Below are 20,735 nucleotides of genomic sequence, written 5' to 3' on the forward strand. Positions count from 1 at the left end.
AAAGAAACATTGATAATCACTGCTGAGGAGTAAAATGAGAGCATTTAAATACCTGACGTAACAAGAGGCTAGTAGAGGCTTTGGGACATTTGAATTCTTTGGTGAAAAGAATAAAACCTCTTTTTTACACCCTTTTTGGGAAAACGTCCATGCGACAGCACCTAACAATCATCTCTCCTTATATATGAAGCATTGCAAGACAGGTTTGTTTCAGATACACTATCACTGAAGATAACAGAAGATACTCACAAGCAGAGAATTTGGCCCTCACTTTCTGTATCTGGTTAGTCCAAGTTTTGTTCTCGTTTTACACACTTTACCTTTGCAATAAAAATGCCAGCATCCATAATGGCCTTGATATGCTTCAGCCAGCCAGAATTTTCTAGGCCCCACAGAAAGTCACTCATTGAAGGTGATTTCAGCTCACAAACTGCAAAATAAGTTACATGTTAAATATACAGTGATTATAGTGCCTCAAGCTTTCACTAACTGTTAAACTTAACACTTATCTCTTCGGATATCCCTGTGTAAAACAGTTATCTTTTAAAAAGAATGGCTACTTTACCATTGAAAAAACATGTATTAAAGAAACTGATCTGGGTCAAATTTAATCCAATATGTTGACTTAAATTGAAAAGAGAAGCTATTACAAAGCCTGTCACAAACAACTTACCGAATACAACCTTCTGTGAGCCCAGGTTTTCCAAAATTGTGTGCAGAGTTTTCAAACCCCTGAGGGAGGATCATGTATTTAAAAATGAGGGCTTAGAATTGGGACACATATGATTTCTGCTGTCAGACAGGCAGACAACCACCTGCATCGTGCCACAGCCCCCTATTCCCAGCTGCATTTGCTGATGGAGCTGGGTGAGAGCCAGCCTGCCAAACCCACCCTTCAAAATCATCACAGGTGATGGTGTCTGAATTACAGCTATTCACTCAACAGTTCTTGCTCCCTGAATTAAAACTTCATTTGTAGCCAGAAGGTATTCTAATGGTGGTGAAAAGCTGTAATTCATCAAGTTAAATATTTTCCTGAGGAATCTATGACACATTTAAGGAAAACAAATCTCTCAGTTTTACAACATTGTTTCTATCTTGTTGTTTCCAACTGCTTACTTTTTTAATATTACAAAGTTTGTGACATCAGAAGTAAAAAAGGACAATCAAAATCTAATTCAGGTACCTCAGTCCAGCAGCAAACAAATACTCAACAATGCTTCGTGCAATCTATTGCCAACAGTGAGATACTAAATTCACCCTATAGAGAGACTATGCATATGTTTTGACCTGTTATACTATCTTTCAAGGAAAAAGATATTAACCAGTGAAATTCATTTAAGGAATACAGTGAAAAATGTTGTAGTTTTAACTGAGTTGTTGTATGACCTGTGAATTAATAATGTCTTAGTAGGTCTGTTGTATTCTGGAAAGATTCTAAAAGATTTCAGATACGACTAGTCAATTACCACCAGTGGAAAAACTTCTGTTTTCTTCAATGGAATTGGAATTTAATTTTACAAGCTGTAGTCAGTTTGTGCCACATCTGAAGGTATGCAGCTATCTTAACTCTCTTTAATGCAGAGGCAAAATAACCTAATGTATCCCTTCGAAGCCTTGCAATCTTTGTGCGTAGGGTCCCTTCCAGATGGTTATTTTAAAAGTAATTTTTGAAGGACATTTATAAAAATGCATAGATTGCAGTACTGAAAGCAAACAGCTTTTCACATGATTAATGCTTCTGAGCAGATGGAAGCATGACCAATTAGTGGCTGAAGCGGCTGTCTCTGTTTACAAAAGCCCAAGGTAAGGCTGAAATACTGCTTTGCTCATTCCCACCACCAAATTAGAGTCAATATTTACCAACCACTTCACTGAGCAAAGTTCAGACCGTCCTAAAGGCATACTCTGTGTATTTCACATGGTTTTGGCTTCCAATCTGGACCTTAATACCGAGTTCAATTGTGAATTCAATTATGAGGCTTATCCCAAGAGGAAAAAGCATTTCCATTTCAGCAGAAAAGGTACCAAAATCTTGGAGTAATAAGACCTTCATCTGGGCACAGGACAATCAAGAGGCCCTGAGCAGAACTCATGAGAATCCAGCCACGCTCCCTTCCCCAAGAGGAGAGGAAGGAACAGGACATATGGTGGAAACTGCCTCTTCCAACCAGCAAAAATACCAGAGGGAGGTGCTGGACCAGTTCCCCCATTTCTGGCAGGATGGTCACGTGCAGAGGAAGGAGTAAATGGGCCAAACCCTCAGGCTCTCTTCCTGGCTGATCTGTCATTGAAGTCCAAGGATCAGAGGGTTGCTCTTACATCAGCAGCTGCTGGCATGAGGGGAGGAAAAGCTCATATCTGCTGTTTAAATACAGATAGGGAGTATGTGGGGTCATCATTTCAATGCACAACAAATGGGCGTCAAGTCTGGCTTGGCTCCTGGATGTACAGCAAAGCTCACCTCATCAAAGATGGCAAAAGGGAGCCTCAGTGAGCCCTTGAATCTCTACTAAGACAAGTACTTGTGCAACATCTCCTTCTAGTATTAAAAAGTATTTCAAGGAGGTTGTGCGCAGGATCAAAAGGATCGTCACACACACCTCTCTTTAAACGAAAAAAAAGAGTCAATGCTACACTAAAGCAGTATGAGGGAGCAGAGACAAAAGTAAAACAGTTATTTTTTCTTTTCTGGAAGGAAATTCCAGCATGTCAAAACGTATTTTACTTCCAGAGTACAGTCAAATCTCAACATTTTTTTGCATGCTCTGTAAAAAAAAAATCTCATTATCCTACAAATTTAAGCATTTCATAATGCTCATATATTTTGCCCAAGTTCACAGTATACAAGAGTAAATACATATTTAAGATAAATTAAACTGATAAAAGTAAAGTCAGTAAAATCACAATGCTGAAGCCATATTTTTTTACCTATTCAAATAAATTTACATTATTGTAAGCATAAATGAATTTCTTCAGCTTTTCTCTAAAGAAACCTAACTGAAATCAACACAGTCCTAATATAAGTGCATTTTCCAATTAAAAACTGAATAATCTATTTTTGTTCAAATTTCCTCAGCACTGGAATTTATTTAACATTGTATATTGAAAATAATCTGCAGTCTCTCATACGAAAAAAATCCTCCAACCCTCACTTCTGATTAATTCCAGTAAGCTGAATAGAATTATCCTTGCTGCATTCCCACAACACATCAGACCCATTATGTGCATTTATGGCCTCTTTTCCATGCTGTGCACTTCCAAGCAACAATACAGCACACATTAAACTAAAACCAGTTTTCATCATCCTCATTCATTGCTTCACAGATTTTTATGTATCCCACAATATCTTACATATTTTGTAACGCTTGTAGTGTAATGTGATGTTTTACCTTAGAGAGTCACCTAGGTATGCTTAGGTACTCCTTGCTGAAAAAATTAGAGCCACATTAACTGTATATTGTCATTGTCCTTGGCAGCCTTTTGATTCTGGTTCCCTTTGTATGTGTAAGTAAGTCTGGTAATAAATACACTTTCAAAGGTCACAAAGGAAGCAGATGAAGGGACACTACTACAAATGGAAAAAGAGAAAAACTGTGCAGTGCTTTACATGAAAAAAGCCCTGCTCATGCACTGAAAGTCATAAGGTTAAAAAAAACCCCAAACTTGAAAGCCTCAGGTACTTGAAATCACAGACGTCATTTCTCTAATTTCTAATCTTATCAGCCATGTCACTAAATATGAGATTTCAACACAGCAAACATAAAACCTATGAAAAAAAGGAGATGTTTTGAGCATATGGCTCAAGTTACGCTCCCGCAAGCAGTCTAAAGTGTTAAATGCATCAGAAATTACCTCGTTACATGTCAGTTTGTCCTATGGGCCTGTCTCTCAAACTTTTGGCTCAAAAATAATACATAGCACTGTCCCATGCAGCCAGGCTGGTTGTTTACCATTTTAACTCTGATGGTCTTAAGCTGAACAAACACCAGGCACAGGTTTATTCACCGAGCCTCTATCCTAGGCAAACAAGGCTTTGTAGTCAGCTAAAAAAATCCTTCTATTTTCCTTACTGAGACCCTTAGACCAAAGGATTAAGGAAAAATATGTCATGGAGAGAGTGACTGTGTTTCCTGCACCACACTTTACTGCTGGTTTTCATGAACTGCTCTTATTTGAAAACAGAGCACACGTCTCCTGTCACAGAAAAGGTAAGCCCTTCTTAGATCTAAAATTCACATTTCCATACAGACAATGGGAGACAGGTGAGATTCTTTGGCAGAGTGTTGAGTCAAGAACAGCCAGATCAAGCTGATCCCCGAGCTGGCAGAAGGTGTTGACAATACACATGAAGACTCTATGGAGTAGACCGAGCACTATTTACTAGTTGCCTGTTAAAAAATCAGCAAGCTGCTGAGGGTCAAGGATGGCTTATTTATTCTTACCTTTTTCCCTAGAAGGTCTCTAACCAGTAATGTACTCAAAATATTAGACGTCAGTACAGATGTGCTTGTTTATACAAGCGCGAGTATTTATAACACAATTATTATTAATTGCATTATCAATTAATTGGATTATGAGGGTGCTGAGTAGTTATGCCCATTGACTGTGAGTTTCATAAATAGACCTGATGTGACATGCTCTATACAAACATGAGTAAGTTTCTACTAAAATTCACAGCATGACTAACTTATTGACCATATATAAAAATCAAACTATAGGTTTTCTGAGCTTAGAAAGAAACTCTTATATTTTCCACTAACATCAAAGTCAGCTATAGGTAGGGTTTTTTTTCATTATAACATCACACTTAAACAGCAAAAGAAGAAGTAAGGTGTGTTGGAAATCAAATGAGTTCTGTCATTTCAGTAAACGATACCCGGATTTTACCCATGAAAAAAGGTATTTGCACAGTTAGGAAACTGCCACTAGTTGCAATGATGCTTCATTGCACAAGTCCCATTAGTAAGCAGGCAGCTGCAATGGGCAAAGATCTTTTTTTTGTACCGGTTTTCACTGCTGCTGATTTCAGAGCAATTATCCTGATTTGTGTGGCAGAAAGATCAAATCTTTCCTCTAGTTTTCAATAAGGAAGTGTCTTACCTTCAAGCATCTTCTGTAGACTATTTCTCATGACATGGATGTTCTCAATGCCTATGAATTGAAATTTAATGTTGGAGTAGTTGTCTTCATTTTCATATCCCTTCCCTGCTGCTCTGTTTGCCATTGCATTGAGCTGGAGGAAAAAAACAAATAACAAACAAACAAACAAACAAAAAAAACCACAAAAGGGAACAAAAAAAACCAGGGAAAATGGGATGAAAACCAGTATCAAATAGATTCTTTTCAAAAGAAAGCTTGTGGTCTACTGCAATAAATCAAAGTGATTTAAGTCAAGGATAAATAGGAAGCATTTATCACAGTGTCAACACAAGCTGTTAGGAATCGGGGATCTGTTACAGCCTGTTGCAGGGCGCTGAGCTGCTGAGGCTCTGTCCTCTTTTTCATGCACTTTGAGCGAGTGAGGCTGTATGTAGAGCTTCTCTGCAAGAACGTAAAGGTTTTCATTTGGTTTTAAAAGACTATTCTGATTTTATTTTTCATCAGTATTATGTTTACTACCAAAATATAGCCAGGAGGTGGCAGTGTCTTATCTGCCATGCCACTGTTTCATGGCATATGTGCACTGTAATATTGCCCAAGTGACTGTTTTACTGCCCAAATCACCCCAAGTTGATGTAGTTTACTTCTTTGAAGCTTGGAATAATGAAGAGAGAGTTGGAGTGGTTTTCCCTAAGTTTACAGTATCTTGGCTCTAGATGTGTAAGACAGCAAAAGATTTGAATTGACAAAATCACCGCAAATATTTTCATCTGCAATGCAGCACTACCAAATATTTTGCTGTGCTTCAGCAGAAAAATGTATTCAGCTGGAAGCTGGAGTTTTGGCTTTGAATCTATTACTTGCTTCCTGGCATGGGAAAAATCACTAAATGTTTCTTTAGCTCAGTTTTCCCAAGTGTAAAATTAAGGGTTTTTTAATGCTTATTTTAACTCATTTTGAGATACTTGGGAGAAAGTAAAACCACCTCCCCAGCTATTTGTACCAAAGTTTGATCTCTGGGCTAAAAACTAGATCTGCTAGAAATTAGTTAAGTACTTTTACTTTATTACCCTATCTATATTTTTTATTTACTAGTTCCCATAGCAAAATCTTGCTGTTCAATAGAAAGAAATTGGAGTGGGTTTTTTGCATAAACTCCTTGCTTTTCTATGAAGTGTGTGCTGTAAGGCTGGGGAGCCTTTGAACTTTCCAAGAAATAGACAGGCTTCACAAGTAAGAAAGCAGCACACCTGGCAGAATCTCCACACCTCCAAGCACAACTACCAGCTTCTGCTCAGGAAAGATTTAAGAATCAAATAACAACGAATATTGCATATCCAGACTGGAGGGCACTAACAAAGCTTTTTGGAGAGACCTTATGGTGCATCGATTGGGCAAAAAGTGACTCGTTTTCATTGTAATGAGCCCCAATGTTCATGAAAAATCAAAACAAAATATCTCTTAGGAATTGCCTACAGGACAAGAAGCTACACAGATCACTCCATTTCCAGTTTATTTCCCAGTATCACAGGCAGTCCTATTGATTTGCTCCTTCTGTGGTTGCATCTGAAACTCCCAATAATGTACTTCAGTAGTCAGCTCATGGTATCATGGGATATACAGGAATGTGTCCCTTCCTGATCTCTTCCATCCCAAACACACATACTCATGCTACTCAACTTTAATTTGGAGATGAATGTATGCATTTGAGTAGGACTGATTGTCTGTGGCCAACTTACCTCCAGCACGTCCATGAACAAGCCTAGCTTTTCTATGTCCTATGTCAAAATAGGTTTCCATGGACAAAATTCGACCTCTTAACTTCAAAGGAAACTGCTAAAGACTAAAAGCTTTTTATGCAATTATAAGTCAGGTCTAGATGCATAAGAAAACAGATAGGTGAGGCCACTTTTCTTTTATTCTGTCCAATATAATATGTGACAATAGGGGATTTCTTCCCATCTTCACACTTCCCAGCACACTCATTCCTTGGCAATAGAAATACATAGGTACATTTGTGGACCACCATTAGGAATTGAAACATTGCAGGAGTTCCATGATACGACAGAAGAAATTGTACTCTACGATAGGAACCTAGGCAAAAATCCCTCATTTTTAATTAAATTCTGTGTAAAACTTGTTTTAACTTGTAGAATGCAATTCAGGAAAAAACACAGGCCAAAAAAAGAGAACCCCCCAAACCCTATTAGCCAGCAGCCTACTAATATTTTGACTGTCAATGAACAATAAAAAAAAGATACAGCCTGTGAACAGCATGTCCTCTAAGGACAGAGTCCTCAGCGTGACTTATTAGAAAGATACAAATTATCTGCTGAATCCTAATCTGTCTCTTTTGAAGTAGACATCAGTGTTCTAGTATAAACCAAATGAAGCAGTCTCTTTCTGCAACAGCATATAGTTTCAGGAAGAAAGCTCTGTACACATGAGTCTAAGACAACCCAAACCCCTGAAACCCTAAATGAAAACATCTAGCCCCTAATTGACCTAATCTTCAGTACAATAAATGCTATTAACTGTCTCTGCAACAGAACAATTTTAACATAGAAATCCTTTCTTAAAAGAGAATCTGAAATAGACCTTTTCAAAAGTAAATAAATATAAGGTTAAATTTCCAAGGCTTTCTGACACTCACTTATTTCAAATATTGTCAGTTGCCAAATTTTGCAGCTGCCACAATATTTACTAACAAGTCTTTCACATCACCTACCAAAATTCCATCTATAGCTCTTAGAGTAGTTGTTGTAAACCCCTCTCAATTCTGCCTGTCCTCGCTTAATCTCAGTGACTATGAGGATACAGCCTCTAAAGGGAACAGACCTCGCTTACCAGATTTTCTAGCACCTTCTTTAATGTGGAGGATAACTGAGTCCTGTCTTGTTTTAAAGAGTTACAGAACTAATTTCTTTACTCCTAAACAGTAAGTTTATATTTGCTTCTTCTGCAAGCACATAGAGGAAGAGGAAAATGAAGAAAGACAGTAGCCTAAGTAACATGCTGCATATGGTCAATCTGATATATATTCCTTTGCAAGGAAGCAGTTCTGATGAGAGAAGAGGCAGGTAGTTTTCTGTCTTCCTAGAGCAATGGGAAACTTTGCACCAGACTCATCATCTTACCTTTACATTTGTTAACAGTTCCCTGAGGAATGCCAGGAACAGTTTGCACAATACCTATCACTTCCTACATGCTCTAAATTTATATGTGCACTAGGGGATGCAAAACTGTAACAAGGATGCATTTGACCCCTGCAATCACATGAGCTTTAGTGAATCTGTTGAGTCTTTCAGCGCAGAAAGAGGGAATTAGGAATCCACATATACAAATTTCTTTACATCAAAATATTTTTTTCCAGTGAAGTTCAATGAAAAAAAACAATCTTGACCAGTGTCTGAAGAAGTCAGCATTGCTGGAGGCTGAGCAAGCCAATTTCACTCTCTCCACATTAAGTACAGGCTTTTTTCACTGCACACAGGTGTCTCACCAAAGCCGTTTACTGGAAAAGTTTACAGGATGGGACCTTCTTGTTAATACCTTATAAAACATTATTAGTAGCCAAGTCAGTAAGTTGTTAGTAATAAATCCTACCAGTTAGTGACTTCCTTAGGTAGAGGAGAGTAGCCCTACCGTCAGCCAGGAAACATTATGCTGTGACTATTATTACACATAACAAACTGTTAAACAAACATTTTTTAGGCAGCTAAGTCTGAACTTCCTCTCTAAAGCCTCTTCTGAACACAATGATACCAATTCTTTTCTAGTGCTCATCTTGACTCATTGGCTTCAGGACCACAAGTAAGGTGGTGCCATTTTCATATGCACAATAAAAAAAGAGGACACTGAAGGTCGAAGTGGTCACCAATTGCAAAGTGCCATGAGCTATGCCAAGGCCTGGATTTTCTGGCTACTGCCTCCCACTACAGCTGTGAGCACTCAGTGTTTTCCCACCAGCCCCACGCCTTCAGAGAATCAAAAACCAGACATGTTCCCCATTTCTGCTCTAGCTCTGCCAAGTTTTCCCTTCCTCACTCCATTCCTCATCTTTCTCAGCTTTTCCTATGTTGTCCTTTCAGGCTCTTGTCTTCTGACCTCAGGAGACAGAAACAGTTTCCCTATTCCTTTTCCTCACGCCTTTGCTCATTTTTCCTTTTCCCATGCTATAGCTCATCCTATACCTACTGGGGATAAGATTTGTCCCTTTGGTTTCTCTTCTTCAGAGGATTTGGTAACTTCAACAGGGAGGCTACTGATAGTGTAAGAAAGAACACATCCTGGCTCCCACCTTCATACACTGATGCCCATCTGGCCCTCATCAACTGTTTGCTAGTACACGAACTTGGACATAAGGATTTTTTTTTAGCTTCCAACCTCTTCCAGGTCATTACTGAGTTTCTGTACAGTAGAAAACTTTTATCTTGGCCAAAGATTTTAGTCAATTATAGGGATATGGCATCTGAGATCCTACTTACAATATTTCAGATTCTCTCTCAAAAGCACAGAAGTGCTAGTGATATTCAAAGAAGGTCTCCTAAATCCTTGTAACCTCAGTAAATGGTCTTTCCTCAGCCTTATGCAGAAGCCATTGAAATTTTCACACTTGCAGGAGAAATCCTGCATGGAAAATTTTAGTATAAGCAGGCAGAGGTTTGCAACATTACAAACAATTGTAAGTAGTTTTGTAACGGAAATTATTTTTTGCTAGTCTCATCAGTAATATAGTTACAGACAGCTCCTCTGTGTGTGGAAACAGTTACTATTACAATTTATTTTCTTTTCAGTATTTTAGCATTCTTTAAAGAAAAGTAAAAAAGAGAAAAGCTCAGAGTAAAGAAAAAAAAATTCTTTAAGAGATAAAAATGTGGCCAAGGTTCCTAGTTAAGATTCCCCTGACAAATCCTGATCTACCTGTGGAGTTACACAGGTGCAGATCAGAAGTATGGTCAATCTAAGTGACAGGTTTTGCATCTTCCCTGATGTATTTATCCAAGATTCAGTCTTCTATGTGCAAGAAATTTAATGCACTTACTTTGGGCCGAGTGTCAACAACATATATGAAATCACTTCCTGGATTTGCTTTTCTAATGGCCTGGAGCATCTGTTCATCCTCAAGGCATCGAGCACTAAAGCCAGATAAAGGCTGGCTGCTTCTACATATGGAGGCCTGCAGAAAAATACACAAAAATAAAATCAACGTAATTATTAAGCAGAAATTATTTGGCATCCAGAAGCATTTACAAAAACAGTTCACTGGATGTTGGCATAGCTGTACAGCTATGTGGGAAGGGCAGAATGGTAAAAAGAATTACATGTTATAAAAAGCTTATTTTTGAAAAGGCAAGGAAATATCAGAATACAACTGCATTGGCCCAAGTCTAGTCCTGAATCCAAGTTTTAGAGCTATTTTAAATATAGTATTTCCCTAATGTGGAACAAGTCCTGAAAGGTGGTCTCTAGAGGATGTGCTGAATACAACATTGCAATCACAGGAACACTGATACAGCATAAAGAACAGACATCCTTTTGCACTGGCACTCACCGGTTATGATACTGATTACACCCAATTTACACCAATGCACGCTTTGCTAAACAGCCTGACACCATGAGTCCAGGAACCAAAAATCCCTAACACGCCACTAGATCACTGATGGTGCTGTATTTTTAGCACTGCCTCTGGAGGAAGACCTTACTGCACTGGAAATGGGTTAGGCAACCTGATTCCTGCAGAACGTTTATTAATCAGTGCTGTTGAAGAAGGCAAGAGAGTTTCTCCATCAGGATCAGACCTCCAGATGAAGCTGGGAAAGAAGGAACTTAATGCGCAATGAGTTAGCAGAGGGCGTTTTATTTCTCCTAGGCAGAGGGCAGCTAGATTTGTGGAGGGCAGGAGGCTAATACATGCGCTTTCTAAGCACTGAACATAGGCATGAAGAGAATCTGCCTGCTGAAGGCTGTGTCACCTGCAGACTGCCCTACAATAACTTATTACTGTGAGGATGGACATGGTCTTTTCCAGCTAAGTCTCTGAACTATCAGTAGTCAATAAAACATTGTTCCTTAATACAGAAACCTTGAATTGTGTGACAGCCTGTTCATACTTTACTATTTTTGCAAAGAGATTATCAGTTATCTAGAGTCTTCCCTGCTGATCAGTGCACATTCCAGTGATTTAATATATGCTTATACCTCCCTTGCATGAAGCAAAAGGTGCATATGAATATGTCCAAATCCTCAAAGACATTTCTCTCTCAGTCATAGTGTGCCATGTACAAGGCAGACATACACCTCAAGGTTAAGGTTGAAATCAGGTTAGGATTCAGGAAAATCTGGGCTCAAGCCCATTGCATTATATCCTCCTGGGGGCCCAAAGGGCTCAGGTATGTGCTGGCACCACTATGAGAGAATGGCTTGCCTGTCAAGTTAGGCTTGGAGTTAAGATCATGTTTAGCCCCAGTTTAAGAAAGACCTGCAATGCCAGTACTACAAAACTAGGAAGATAAGCTGACCTAGTGACCATTAGATATCACAGGTGGGAATCATTACCCACGATATGCATGAAGACATCACCTCCCGCTGACCCAAGCCAACTGCCTAGGTAAAGCATAGAAATCTATAAAATTTGTTGGGCTATGCTGAAGAGCAGGACAAAAGATGAGGTCATGTTTTGTTACTGCACAGGCTGAACAGGTAGTTCCAGAGTTTGACCTTATTACATATTCACATAGATCTTGTAAGACGCAGAGAAAGGTGTCACATCATCTTTGAATCTGTCAGTGCCAAAGAGCTGCAGAAAAGTTCTGGATATAAAAGACTGAATGAGTGGCACCCGTTGCCCCTGTATGCAGCAGACCTCTTCCCAACCTGCTGTTACCATAGCTGTTCAATGTCTAACATCACAACTAACCTCACTTCTGCTTTTTACTCTATTAGCTGGCAACTCGTGCCAGCTTCCTAACTCACAAGGAGGTATTTCTTCCTACACTCTCAACCATTTTCTCAGCCCTTTGAACCACGAAGGATCTGTGAGCACACAATACTTCAGATCCTGGTGATCTGAACCTTAGCCTGAACTTCAACCACAACTCAAGCTTCTGTATAAATACACAATTTATATAGAGATTGCATTTATTATTTAAATCTTCCTATCCTGTTTTGTTGTCAAATTCATAGATCTTTATAGAAGCAGAATTCTGATAAAATAAAGGGTAAAGAAGGTGTGAAAATAATGACTCATTCCTTCCTTCTGAAGCTTAAACCTATGATAGGGGCCACTGTAAAGGTAAGATTTCAGTGGAGACTGTAGCTTATGATTCCTGCCTTTGACGTCCTATGGAAATATCTCCCATCCTGCGTGGCAAATTCTACAGATAACCTGTAATCCCATGTTAGCTCTCTCCTGAGAACGTGCAGTCCATGGGATCCTTCAGTCCAAGGGTCCCCTTTACCTCAGCTGCAAGGAACAGAAATGTGAATAGTCTAGGTACAGATTTTTTTTCCAAATGGTTATAGACAAGCAAGGCAGTTCCTCACTCAGCCCTGAGAACATCTGTCACGGAGAGGAGAAGGTGGAACTCCTCATTCTTACAAACAAGGAGAATAGCTTCAAAAAAAGCCACACCACGCTGCTCAGCTGGAATTTGGTAGCTCTTTCATCCATATTTTTTCTGTCTGTTCACAGATCTTTTCTTGAAAGGCTGCTCCTGATTCTCTAATTGCTACAAGTATAGTTTTTTTCCTCCTTGACTTGCTCCCACTCTGTGGCTAGGAAATCCTAATTGCTCTGTTCTCCCAGTCACCTGCGAAGCTGCCTGCTATCGGCCTTCACTCTTCTGCCACCCATGTTTCAGGACCTCTTGTACTACTTATTTCTTTGTGATACAAGGACTGCATTTTCTTGTCAGCTGGATGATGATTTCGTTAGCTAGGTTGAAATGATTGCATTAAGTGCCTATTAATAAATAAACCATAACTCCAATATGTGCCTATATGCACAAGTCACACTAATCAGACCACACCAACTATCCTTTTTTCTTTATTTTTTTTTTACTAATCACTAATTTCTTCTTGTGAAAGCATACTAGAAATATTATGAATACAAGGTCAAAACAAGTGAAAACTTCAAAGCTACAAATTCACACTTACGTTGTTATCCTTGTGGTAGTAGGAAAGAGCTGGGAAACGCCTTCGGCTCCGAAATTTAGAGCTGCCCACTATGATGTGTGCAGTTGCAGACTTTGGTACATACACTTCCGTAGGATAGGAGTCACAGACCTGTGAAAGGATACTCTGCTTGTCTGGTCTACAAAATACAAGTAACATTAACCATCTACACAGAAAAAAGCAAAATACCAAGGAGCTCTAATTTCAGGAAATATTCCATTGTTACTGTATACACGTCACTGACATTTCTCAAAACAGTCTTTTGAAGCTGGAAAGTATTAATTCTAACTTACAGATGGCAAAACTAAGCAGAAAGATGGAAAGGCTGTATTTCCAAATGGTAATTCATGCCTCATTGAGAACAGACAGGTACAACATATATTTGTACAAGCAAAAATCCATCATTATGTACAGCAAGGTTGTATTTATAACTTTAGTTCCCTCTATAGCAGAGTTTGAAAGGAGGGATAGGAGTGCGTGAAGTTCTCAAACACTTCTCTAGGAGGGGACTATAGAGACAAATTTTCAAGCAAATCTGATAATTAAAAAAATGCAAAAAAAAGGGACTTAGAGAACTGAGAATATAAAAAGGCAAGCGGTGCTGACACTTACAGAAGGAACTAAAAGAGCCTGCAAAAAAATCCCAGAAGTTTCTCTGGAGACCAGTGGGACCACAGATGGGGACCTGGTCTAACTTCATTTTTCTGACACTACATTGTGCCTGGAGTCAAAAGGAAATCCAGTATCTCTCTGTGACTTTCTGCAGTGACTAAAGGAATTAGGAAGCCCAGAAAGAAATTGTGTTTTGAGAATTAGAGATATGTAATGAAGGAGAACAAAAAAGAAGGGCTTGTGGTTACAAATGCCGCTGTTGTGAACTGGTTTTTATTCATGATGCCATTTTTCCTATACTTTATCTTCAAAGAGGTCAAACATTTTTTTTCTCTTGTTTTAACAAAAAGAAAACAAACCCTGACAGCACATTCAGTCTTCTCTGAGAACTTCACAGGCCTTCCTTAACATGGATATGCTCCAGCAACAGAGCCAAGGGAATGCATGGACAAACTTCCTTCAAAAATAGTTTGCTTATTATTTCTCTTAATTAATTAACATCCTAGGGACTTCAATCATACAAGACTGAGCTAGGCAGGAGAGCACGCTGCTAGAAAGATATCATGTGTCGGATGACTGTGAAAAACACTAACAAAAATATTGCCAAATTCAATGTTTTAATTTTTTTTTTCTTAAAATGACTATGCAGTAATTTTATATAACCTTACATGTCAGGAAAATGCTTATTCAGATACATAAGATTAGGTATGATTCAAACTTCTATCCAGGCAGCCAAGCACTAACATTTAAAACTTTGGACATTTTTTCTGTGCTTCATTTCCACAGGTGTTAGATAAACACATGCCCTTTCTCCCACTTTCTACGTGACTTTTCACGCAAAAGAGTGGAAGAACTGCACCTTATCACGTGTGAACATCATTGAGCACAACTGCTGAGTTACTTTACAGACAGGGTCTGTAACAGAAAAATCACAAAAACTCACTCCATAGTCTCTGTTTACATCGCTAATCTGCCAATAGTTGTTCGGAATACCCATTCGATTATATTCTTCTCTGAGGTCCACAAGCTTCCAACCTTGTTCTCGTTCTTCTTTATCTAATTTTGGATTGAATGAGAAACAGTACAGCTCTTCGTATCTCACTGAAACAAAAATAAGCAAACAAAACCAGTAAACAACTTCAGAAACAGAACCTGGTATTGTCCTTTATGTAGTTTCTCTTAAAACAGATAGATTTGCTATAGAAAAATATATATCCTGGTTTGCTTTCAAAGTACTGTGCTCTTTTGTTAATCATATGTTGCAATGTAAATGCCTTATTAGCAGCGCTACTGAAAATGCTGTTCTGCTAGACCTCTTCTCTACTGAATTGTAAAAGTTTCCTCCAGGACAAAGACAAAATGTCAGTGATAATATGATTTCATCCAGAGAAAATTGAAGTCAGTGCCAGAATAAGGACTTATTCTGAAAAATAATTTGCTGGCCAGAAGCAGCTTAGAAGTCCCTATATTAATGTAACATCTGTCCTGTGGCAAAGACAAATCAATGGACTATGCAGCACAATCTTCCAAAACCAAACTCAGAAGTCTTTGTCCTAAAGTAGGGAATTTTCCATTAGCTTCAATGAAATCTTAGGTTTGTTGCCTGCAAAATTCTCTTGTTGAATTATTAACAAAGGCATTTGAGATTCAGATGTTGTAACAACATAAAAATAACATTATATCAATCATTTTATCATAACCATAAAATTGCTTAAGGAGCTATGCCACCCGTCACCCTTGGTGACAACATAAGAAACTCTCCTGTTACTTGAGTTTTTAACATTTTTTTAGGAGTATATCTGTGTTTATGCTAATGAGTGTCTCAATCCCGGTGACCAATGGCAGCCAGACACCCTGGCCATTAAATGCCAACTGTCACCGATACCAGTAACTACTCAGCAGAGAGCTTGAAATTATCATTCTCATTGATACTTAAGATATTACATCATGACACTGTGTTTCATCCTGTTGCTTTAAGTTCCTTAAAACTTTCTGACCTACAGATTTTCAAATTTATAACTGAAGAAAATCACAAGCTGAATCCTCTCTGATTTCATAGTTCTCCACAGACACACATGCTCCACAATATAATTTTGACAAGATCAGGAAATTTAAATACTACACTTTCTTTTCTAATAATATATACCTAATAAGTGGAGTCTTAGAATACTATAGTAAGGAACTTAACAGCCATAAAAATTACAGCTACAAAAACAACGACAACAACAATAATAATAAGGCTCTCATCTTTTTCTATAGAGAGTCTACTTCTATTTTAATCATGTCTTCTAAAAGTTTGATTTAAGTTATACTCTGCTTTTAAAAAATTCACTAAATTATATACACACACAAAAAAAAGTATGAACATAAAGAAGGAAAAGTTCATGTTAACTCTGTCAGGAAAGTACTGAAAGTTAACAAAGTCATGAGTGAGGAGAAAGGGAAGAACAGTTTGTGCATTGTCTGACTGTTTAAACTCTTTCTGGATTCTCTGATTTCAAACTTCTGTCACAGCACAGATCAGGAAGACAGTCTGGTTTGTTTCTCATCTGCTAACATGAAGTTTTACCATAATCCATAAACCCAGTCCAAGCTCTTTAGAATAAAGTGCTTTTGGTAGCAACTTGAGCTCTTTACTCCTTGGTCGTCAGAAGAATCTGGATTTTCTTTCCAAGTGGACCTGCTGTTCACAGGCATGTGGGAAGCTTTTAAAAATCCACCTATTAAAACATATCCAGGTTATTTATGACTGGTTTGCCTTACGTATAGTTACATGGTGGTATCTATAGGTGGTAAAATTACTAGTAATAGTCACTGCCTTAAAGCTCAGTTATCTCCTCTTTGCCAGTACTTATTGGACTTTCTCGGATCTTTCACGGTTATTTTGCCCTAAATGTCTGCAGCCCTGCCATTACTGGTAATAATAATTATGGTCAGCTTGTTTCAAAAAAAAAAAAAAGCAAAAACCAAATTCAGCTGTCAGCTGGACCTTATTAAAATGATATTAACAGCCAGCAAGAATAAAATCAAACAGAAACTTGCTCATTTAGCGTACGTAGGACATCAGACAACATAAAATATATCAAGCCAGTACAAAATATGGGCTTCACTCAGGTTCCCTGACAGTGGAATGAAAGAAATGAACAGGCAAAAAATGGAATACAGAGCCTGAATGGGTCAAATTTTCTCCTCACGGAGTAAAGAGTATCTTCTAATGCTGGGTAACTGTATTACCTAAAGAAAGCAGAGCACTGTCAGGGTATGTTTGGCTCAACTTGCAATCAGAGGAATCTAATTTTAAGTAACCAAGTTGTAGCTGTGCCTCACATGAAGACAGGGCTGAAGAAGGAAAATTACTGCAAGGTTGCATTATGGAAAGAGTTAATTTTAGGGTGCTCTTAGTGCATCTTCTTCATTCGAACTCCCTTGTCCATTGCAGTCTGTCAGTGAACTTGTGCTCAAGTTATTCTTCCCTTCATCATTCCCCGTGCCTGTATCAAAAGGTCCTGCCTCTGGGGCAAGAGCACTGCAGAATCGCACTCCCTCCAACATGCACGAACACATACTCGCAGCTGAGGTATGTGTAATTAATCCACATTTACTGACTGAATTTGTCTGGTTTTAGATTTTTCTGATTACTTTCATCCTCCCGCTCTGGTGTGGGGTCCTCCACTGGCCACAGGTGGACATCTACACCCCCGTCACCTCCATGGACTGCAGGGGGACACCATAGCTCAGGGGAATCTCTGCTCCGGTGACTGGAGCACATCCTCGCCCTCTTCTTCACTGACCCTCATGTCTTCGCATATTCTCACTCCTCTCTCTCTGTCTCTGCCAGTTGTTGTGGTGCTGTTCTTCTTCCACACTTCTTAAATATGCTTTCACAGAGGCATTCCTATCCTGTCATTACTGATAGGCTCAGCCTTGGCCAGTGGCAGGTCCATCTTTGGAGCTGGCTGGCATTGACTGTATCACACCTAAGGGAAGTTTTGAGCAGCTTCTTGGAGAAGGCATCCCTACAACTCCCCCGGCTACTGAAATCTGGCAAACCTGATACACTTGAACAAGTTACACCTGCTGCATTTGTATATTACTACTACTACTACTATCCTAATTATAGTTCAGTAGCTGTGCTAGCTGACCGTGTAGTATTTTTCCTCCTCTACAGTGTTGATAAAATTGGTGTTCTAGTAAGATAAAAACTAAAGTAAATGTTATCACTTTTGTACAGATTGTGGTAGACATTTTCTCTGCCTAGCATTAAGCTAATAGTGCAGTGGTAGGTGTTGTAGGTCTACAGTTATCATTTAAACAACCCAAAAGCCTTGTCAATCAGCTGGTTCTTAGGAGAGCAGTCATAATGCAGAGCATCAGATCTTGGACTTTGATGCAACATTTGGATTTTCCTTGAAAATAGGAAAGGTTTCAAAAGGATCTTGAACCAAATTCAGACATTCAGAAAGGGCACATTAAAAATATATATAATAATAGGCCAAAATATAGGTGGTTCAGCGGAATAAATCAGCTTCTTGCTGCAAAACTTTTTAGTGATTTTAAGAAATTTACATATAGCACAGAATAGGAAAATTCAAATCTTGACATGTCACTGAATAGATCATAAGCTTTTAGTCACAGCAAGAATATGGAAATTTTTTGCATTTAGAGACTTCTCAGTATTTTGCTAAATTCACACTGCCACAAGGTGTCCAGTAAACCACAGTTACACATAAAATAGCATTATAGTATATCTTACGGTCCATGATACCCTAGAGTATTAAACAAAGGTTTGGGGAGGTTCAGGTTGGATATTAGGAAAAATTTCTTTACTGAGAGGGTTGTCAGCCATTGGAACAGGCTGCCCAGGGAGGTGGTTGAGTCACTGTCCCTGGAGGTGTTTAAGAGACGGGTGGATGTTGCCTTGAAGGACATGGTTTAGTCGTGTTGATAGGGCTAGGAAAAGGGTGGAATCGATGATCTTGAAGGCCTCTTCCAGCCAAAACTGTTCTATGATTCTATCAAAAGTTCATGTCATACTTTGTGGAATGAACTACTCGTGATAATGTGTTTTCTTCATTGCTCTGTAAGTGATTATTTTAATATACTTGTCTGCTCAGAGACCTTTTCTATCATAATGCATCTCCAGTGAAGACTTCTTTTTTAACCTGCAAAGGATAAAGATGCATAGCTACATTTCTTCTATTATATTTTCCTCCTTCAGGATGAAGATTGGCTTTTGTGCCAGTTTCCTTCCCATACCTGGTCGTGCCAGACGTATCAGAGATATGTAAACATCGTGGCAGTCTCGTTCCTGAGGGATGACCAGCTGAATGACCTGGAAGTTCTTGCAGCGGATCAGCAATGGGCAACCAGTGGCAGTGGTGGCCTGCTTCTCAACAGTGGAAATTTGGCTGTGAAGAACCTGTGAGGGAATTGAAAACGGTTATGCCAAGTGATTCAAACCTTTAGGAAGAAAAATAAGTATTTATAATGATGTTACACGGTAGGCACAATAGCTTCCACCACTATTTCAGAAAATCCCCATGCTCCTCCTCTTGCAGTTTTGTTCCCATTTCCAGCTTCTGGCTCAAGCAGTGTCTGATACATCACCTACAGATAAAGAAGTACTTCTGGAGTGTTTCAGCTGCTCAAACATTGGGCTGGTCATGCTATCAAAAGATTTTTGTTTGTTTGCTTTAGCGTAAGATAGTAGCTGTCAAAAAAAAAGATGCCAATCACATCTGGTATTTGCACGATGAAGGTCCTTCTACTCCTCTTACTGTGTTGCAATTTCCAGAAGATACTGAAAATTTTAAAAAATTATGAGGCTGGAATTTCACATGCTCTGAAGTTATAAAAGCATCCATATGAACTAATTTACCATGTTCAAACTGTTTTGCAAGTTATTTTCAAATTACCATCAATAGAATGCCACACCCTTACAGCTAACTGAAAAATAAAAATTCATACCCAAGTTTCTTTACGAGTTTCAGAATCATTCTCCACAAATATGACATGGGTAGCTGTTAAATATAAGGTTCCCAATGCAGCTTTTCTTGAAGATAAACGATCAAGTAACCGAACATTTTCCACCTATACAAAGCAATAATGGAGAAAAAAGAAAAAATAATTAACCTACAACATAGCCTGCCATAGTGAGATCTAAACATCCATATTTTGTCCATTACAAAGCTCTTTTCAGCATCATATGAAGTGACTATCCTAAGAGTATATGAGAAAATATGATTATATTAGGTGATCCATTTCTAGATCTACTTTAACGTTCATTTTCTCCCCTCTTACGGTACCTCTGCATCTAAAAATCCATTAGCGAAAACGTAGAAAGACAATTGCTCACTTGGATCCTTTCCTGCTATCTCACCTTACCAAAACACTGTGATAGCAAGGCAGGCCCTGGCCTTCAGCTAAACTCTAGCTCCATATTTTCCATCCAAGCCATTCCAGGAAGCTAAATTAAAGAAATCGTAATAAACAGGAGGTGGTAGTGGTAAAGTATCTTTCTTCAGTGGGCCTCACCCAGGCTTCCATGTGAGTCTCTGTTGACAGTTCAAAAAAAGGTTTTAGTGTTTGTCCCGACGTTCCTACTAGGGCTGACAGCAGTGGTCACATCAGGAACTTTTGCCTTCACTTTTCAATGGGAATCAAGGACTTCACCCCCACTGCACTGCCTCACTGGACGCAAACTGGGTGTTCTCGCTTTGCTACACTCTTGACAACAGGTGAGTTCATCACACATTATTAACTCTCAGGTCACCAGCTTGTGGCTTGTACACCATCAATATTTTGTGCATACCACATGTCATAGGCATTTGTCTAATGTTATATTT

General features: G+C 38.8%; 1 protein-coding gene across 1 annotated transcript in view; it reads right to left on the reverse strand.

Moving 5' to 3' along the window:
* The window catches only part of MTMR7 (myotubularin related protein 7), a gene marked incomplete at its 5' end in the record, with an annotated part of 28,450 nt that extends 8,470 nt beyond the window's left edge, over positions 1–19,980 (reverse strand). The window contains 7 exons of the mRNA XM_009874839.1: positions 321–430; positions 5,104–5,236; positions 10,148–10,282; positions 13,261–13,389; positions 14,834–14,991; positions 19,147–19,309; positions 19,858–19,980. Of these exons, the coding sequence (XP_009873141.1) occupies positions 321–430; positions 5,104–5,236; positions 10,148–10,282; positions 13,261–13,389; positions 14,834–14,991; positions 19,147–19,309; positions 19,858–19,980 (951 nt within the window). The remainder of the gene's footprint in view (positions 1–320; positions 431–5,103; positions 5,237–10,147; positions 10,283–13,260; positions 13,390–14,833; positions 14,992–19,146; positions 19,310–19,857) is intronic.
* Positions 19,981–20,735: the final 755 nt, after the last annotated feature.

This window comes from Apaloderma vittatum, unplaced genomic scaffold (genome assembly GCF_000703405.1).
Source record: "Apaloderma vittatum isolate BGI_N311 unplaced genomic scaffold, ASM70340v1 scaffold20798, whole genome shotgun sequence".
In the NCBI taxonomy this organism is placed as follows: Eukaryota; Metazoa; Chordata; class Aves; order Trogoniformes; family Trogonidae; genus Apaloderma; species Apaloderma vittatum.